At 34.5% G+C, this 5,875-nt stretch overlaps 2 protein-coding genes across 5 annotated transcripts in view; both read left to right on the top strand.

Annotated features, from left to right (window-relative positions):
• LOC110025926 (pheophytinase, chloroplastic) overlaps positions 1-5,875 on the top strand; it is a 79,520-nt gene that overhangs the window by 12,038 nt on the left and 61,607 nt on the right. The window lies entirely within an intron of this gene.
• On the top strand, positions 77-2,147 carry LOC110025956 (kinesin-like protein KIN-8B). Of its 3 annotated transcripts, none has more exons than XM_020726669.1 (4): positions 77-344; positions 428-541; positions 1,197-1,678; positions 1,808-2,147. In XM_020726669.1, the coding sequence occupies exons 2-4, from the start codon at positions 470-472 to the stop codon at positions 1,836-1,838; spliced, it is 585 nt and encodes a 194-aa protein (XP_020582328.1). In that variant the 5' UTR covers positions 77-344; positions 428-469; the 3' UTR covers positions 1,839-2,147. The 3 variants fall into 3 exon arrangements, with proteins under 3 accessions (XP_020582328.1, XP_020582345.1, XP_020582336.1); XM_020726686.1 differs by having other exon boundaries at positions 78-344; positions 1,197-1,714; XM_020726677.1 differs by having other exon boundaries at positions 78-344; positions 1,197-1,728.

The raw sequence follows: 5,875 nt of genomic DNA, 5'->3' as shown, positions 1-5,875 counted from the left end.
AGTTAAAGAATTTTTTTCATGGATAATTATTTTTCAAGCTTTTTTTTATGGATGCTCTCAGTTGTTAACTCTTTTTATCTCAGGTGTGATATTCAATGCTTGTTCCATCAATTCACAACATTTTTCTTTGATAGTGTACCAAACATGATATAAACCATGTTGGGTGATGATTAGTTCAAGTTTATAATCTATATTTTTGTGTTCCATTTTCATCTGCTAATAAGTTCTTGGATTGATGTTCTTATGGAAAGGATGAAGGAATTGCTCAGGCTCTGAAATCAAGGAGGCAACTTATTCTTGATAACATACGCGACAATGAAGAGGCTGGCACTGTATATCGGAAGGTTGTCTGGGTCTTCTTTGCCGCTCTGCTTTCACATTTTGTAGCACCAATGAATGAATACTACAATCATTCTTTTTTCTTCAGGATATTGAAGCTAATGAGAAGCATCGTCGCCATCTTCAAGACATGATTGAGGAAGCCATCAGCAGCAATGGCAACAAAACCTACTTGCATATTCTCAGCCAGTACAGGCTTCTGGTAAGAGAAACTTTTTGAAATCTTTGTTTCCATGCTAGGAGTCCTAGGGTTAGTTTGGAATTGCTTTTGGCTTTTGTTACTTTGCTTTTATTTAAAAAAATATGTTTGTCTAGTTCATTTTTTGCATGTTTTTATTTTGGGGTTTTTATATATATACCACTCAATTCTGACACATTTACATATCTAACATTTAAAATTTCATATTTACATGCATGACACTGAAATCTTTAATATCACATCAAAATACCATTTTTATTTACTTTTTTTAAGTGAAACATACCTTTTCCTGCATAGACTTGTGACACCAAAGTTCTATAAATATAAATATAAATATAAAAGTTTAGGTGTTAGATATGCTAATACATAATAATTCTGTGGCATACATGTAAATATCCTTTTTATTTTTTATTTTCAAAAACAAATTTACTTGTTTTGAAAAACATTCAAAATATCTAAAAGTTGTTTAGAGTATTTTTAAAAAACATCTAATATCTCGGTCGTTATCACATACCATGAATGTTTTATTTCTACTATAAATATATACAAAATAAAATAAAATAAATAAAAAATAAAATTCAAAAGTGATCCCTTAGGGCCCCTTAAACATTGTGAAGAGATTCTGATTCTGAATTCAAACTACTTTGGCATGATTAAGGGAATGGCGAATACCGAGCTGCAGTTTGAAATAGCCATGCGTGATCAAGTTATACACAACCAAAGGGAAGCACAAAGAAACCTCTGGAACATGCTCTTGGGATCAGGACTTGGGCAGAAGCAAATGCTGGATTTGGCTGGTAAACAAGGAATAACAATAGAAAATTGGGCCATCTCTGCTTCTGGATCCCTAAACAATAGGCCTTCCATGCCAATGCCCTGTGTTCTTCAGCATCATCAAGATATCAGCTCTTCTGCTTTTATGCATACTATATGCCAACAGGAGCACCACAGTTCTTATTATGTTTTGTCTGCTAATCATTCTACTCCAGCATTTTCGGGTGTGAGATGTTCCTTTATACCTGGAAAGCTTGATCCAAATGCTTGCGTTTTCTGCTCGTCGATCAGAACTCGGGCTTTTCTATGCCGTGAAGATGGTTTCTTGTCGCCTTTGTGTGGCGAAGGTCTCGGGCAGCAATCCGAGTAAAGTACATTCTTCATGAATGCTTCATGCTAATGGTCAACCATAAAATGTCAATCTTCTACTCTTTTCTTCGCGTGCTGTCATTCATGTATCTCTCTTGTTAATTTCCTTCCACCTTCTTCTTGCAGGATCCCGCCATTGTCAACGCACAAATTTTAAACAAAGTTGTACCATTCAGAGAAGAAAATTATTTACACAACAATTCGAAGGAGGTAATTTATTGTCTTGCATGAGACCTCAGTATATGATCTTCAAGAATTTCAAGCCAGCACTTTCAAGCTTGTACAGTTTCTTTGTTTTCTATCTGCTCCTTCAAATTTGCATGCATGCATGCTTGCTAAGTTTCATTGCCATGTCAACTACTAGCACACCCCATATGAGAGAAGTGTCGCAATCGTCCCCTTGCTCTTTTGCAGGCGGATTATTTACCTCAGATTTTATAGAAGTGTCAATTTAATCTCTAGACTCAATTTCAGATTTTATAGAAGTGTCAATTTAATCTCTAGACTCCTCAATTTTCATGGAGATATATTTCAACTTTAATCTAAGAAGTTTGGAGATTAATTTGACACTTTTACATGTTATGCGACTAAAATGATCCCGTGTAAACAGTGAGGGGACTATTTTGGCACTTTACTCATTTCCTTATATTTATGAAGAATCGGATTGAATCCAGTCTGATCACCAGATCGGATGAACCAGGCCGGTATGATCCGGCGACCCGATTAGTTTTGCAGGTTGAACTACCTGAGCTTCTTTTTTTGTTATTCTCATTATAGACTCTGATATATGAAGTTGATGTATATGATTGAAACACCTCAAATTCCCCCACTATTTGAAACCTTATAATTATTATTCAAATAAGCTATGAATATATGAATGCATATCATCAATGATCTTATTCTGACCATATCACTATTGATTGGTCTCTTTTTTCCTATTCATGCCAATATTTATTCATTTCTCATCTTATTATAAATATTTTTTTAGTTTTGAAAATGTCAAATTCCTTTCTTATAGCTTCCATTTTCTAGTTGGCATGATTTTGATGAACAGTTTCTCTGTAGAAATTTATGAAATACAGTAAGTTTTAGTGGTGTCATGAGCCGGCTCAGGCTCGACTCGATAAATGACTCATGAAGTGAGCTCGATGAACCTACAAGCCAAGCTCAAGTGAGCACTGACTTGCCTCGTTAGCTCGTAAGCAAACTCACTTGCCTCGTTAGCTCGTAAGGTTTAAAAACTAATCAATAAAAGTATATTTAAAATACGTTTTATATCAAATGATTTTTATTAATTATTTTTAAAATATTTATTTTATTTGTCATATTTGTCATTTCATCGCGACACTTGTTTAAAATAATATGTTTTCTCTATTTCATATCAAGTAAGCTGGCGTATGATAGCTCGAACTCTTAGAATTAAGCTTGAGCAAAGACTCCATTAATTAATAAAGCTCAAGTCGAGGGTGGTTTAAGCTCAACTACGCCCATTTACATCTCTAGATAGGTGTTGTTTATTACAAAACAAAAGGGTGCATGTTTCATATTTGCATCCTATAAATGTTAATTAATTTTGTTATTTTGCTTGAAATTTTGAGAACATGAGCTAACTCGAGCAAAACGATCAATATCGAGCCGAGCACGAACAAATTTCCTATGAACTTAATTTGAACACGAGTCAATTTTGAACAAGAGATAATACAAACGTGTTTAACACAAACAAATTTTTAACTCACTCAAGCTCAACTCGTCTTTACTCCTTTAATGAGTTTAAAATTTTGAAGTATTCTAAATAAAATTGAAGTAAATTCATGTATTTATTATATTTTATTGATATTTGATTGTTTATAAAAAAAAAATTAGGATTTTGTTTTATGTATTTATTTTTGGTATCTAAATACCTATAATGTATTTCAAATACATACAACATTAGGCGATGTAATAACAGATAAATGGTAGCAATGACTGATGGTCGATGATGATCGATCATAGTGGGCAACCAATAGTGGCCAATGAGCAGAGTTGTGATGGATGATGGTTGACGAGTCCGGAGGTCGCGCGTCATATTAATATTTATTTTGAAATTGACTCAAATATTTATCAATTATACTAAATACATTAAACATCAAGTAGGCAAATGATTTTAGATACGTTGAAGCCAAAATTTTTTTAAGCCGTGTATATTTGCACTCCGCAATAAATATTTGTAAAAAAAAAATCATAATAAGATTTATAAGCATCTCATTTAATTCCTATGTATTTACATGTAACTTTTAAATTTAAAATTTACAGTTTTAGGGATTTAATTAGGCATGAAAAGATGTATTTTATTTTTAAAAATTAAAATAATTATATTTTTTTTATGTGGTATGAAAGATTTGATTGGTATTGATATACCATTAATAAATTTTCTTTATCCTTCATGGATCTCGAGGTTCGACATGAATCTTAAGCTAAATTTTTTAAGCATTAAATGTTTAAACTCCAATTGAAAGTCACCCTGAACTTCGATTTCAGTACATTTATAATAAAATTGACCAGCTCAATAAAACAAATCTAAAGATACCAAAATTGATCCAATCCGAGTTAAATCATTTCCAAATCAAGCTGTTAAAATAAAACTTTTAGTGCATAATTGGAATGATAAATGAAGTTTAAATTTAATAAGCTTATAGTCAAATTGGACATCTCGGTGAGACGAATCCAACGAGCCCATGGTTACTCAATTTTAATATCATTAAGACACTCAAATGTTCATTGATCACCGTCCAATCTAAAGAATCTCTTCAAGCCGTCTGATGAAGTTATCTAAATTCCTTCATTAAATAGAGTTATGCCCCCCTTCTTGAATGGGGAAGGAGACATTGAGGTGAAAGATTACTAAAACTTGGAAGAGCTGAAATCTAGCATTGTTTTTGAACCGTAAATCCAGTGAATATCTCCAGCTCTCACAACCACCAACAACGACACTCAACCATCACCTACCAACAATCATCGAACCACCCATCGGTCACCCCTCTACTAAGTGATGTGAAACTCCAGGCGGAGTCCAAACTTGCTTTACGGAGCGACGTAACACCATGTGAAGCAAAAACTAACTTCGCAGAGTCACGAAGCATTCTATAAAACTGTGACTCAACTCGAACGTCATGCCAACCTAGAATATGGTGTATCAAAGCTCCAACAACTATTTCTCGCTATGACCGATCCATATCGTAATGTAACGTGCTCTAACATGCACAAGCATTGTAACTTGAGAAACTATGTAAACCTTTCGAGTCTACGAGATAAGTGTATGCACGTGAAATCAACAATATAATAAATCATTTCAACTAGGTCAGACCTCATGATTTTTCTTTATTTTTATTTTTCACACAAAAACTTATGGTATTTCTACCTATCAAATTTATTACTTAAATGTTGTTTTAAAAAATAAACTCGAATTGTTAGCTTGATAAATAGGTAGGCATAGGATGGTGAGCTGGTAAAAGCCGGTAATTTTATAATCTTACGTGGCAGATTTTGCCACGTCGTTAAAATTTTTCAACCAATAAGATTCGACCTCCGCGTCACGCTATGAATTTCTCGTTCCGCCATCCATCAACTATCATACAAACCTCGTTCCAGAATCTTCTCCCTCTATTAAAACAAATTTCCTCTAAGAAATAATTCTCATACTCTCTCTCTATCCCTCTCCAATCCTTCGAAATCCTCAAATCAGAAGAGAAATTCCCGACAATCCTTCGAATTTTAGATAGAAATCGCTCGGATTTACAGTCCGATGGCGATCCAATTCTGTTCTACTGCCGGATTTCTCCTACTCGTCTGGATCGGAGCCGTGAGTGCTCTAGTAACCTCCGAAACCCTAGCACCTCCGGTGCCGAAAGCAATCTCGGTAAGAAAGGACGATTTATCAACCTTTTTTCTTAAAAAAAATTTTCTGGTCTTTTTTGTGGTTGATCATTGGAAATCCTAATTATGATGTTTGGATTTGGTGAAGGAATTGAGGGATTCAATCGTGAAGGGCCTAGGTTTCCATGGCGCGGAGGGTTTCAGAGTGTCTGGATTCGATGTAAGGGATGCGCTCGTCGGACAGTCGGTGGCGTACGAATTTGATATAGAGGTGGAGAAGAAAGTGATTCCGTTTAAACTTCTGGAGGATGTGAGCCGGTGGGACTTCGTCGATCTTCCGAT

Source organism: Phalaenopsis equestris, unplaced genomic scaffold (genome assembly GCF_001263595.1).
Source record: "Phalaenopsis equestris unplaced genomic scaffold, ASM126359v1 Scaffold000002, whole genome shotgun sequence".
Lineage (NCBI taxonomy): Eukaryota > Viridiplantae > Streptophyta > Magnoliopsida > Asparagales > Orchidaceae > Phalaenopsis > Phalaenopsis equestris.
This window is presented reverse-complemented; position numbering and strand designations above follow the sequence as displayed.

Bases quoted from the DNA above. Each gene is read 5' to 3' on its own strand.
- LOC110025956 (XM_020726669.1), top strand. From the start codon at position 470: ATGATTGAGGAAGCCATCAGCAGCAATGGCAACAAAACCTACTTGCAT. The intron at 542-1,196 runs GTAAGAGAAACT...GGCATGATTAAG, and splicing joins TCAGCCAGTACAGGCTTCTG to GGAATGGCGAATACCGAGCT. The intron at 1,679-1,807 runs GTAAAGTACATT...TTCTTCTTGCAG, and splicing joins GGTCTCGGGCAGCAATCCGA to GATCCCGCCATTGTCAACGC.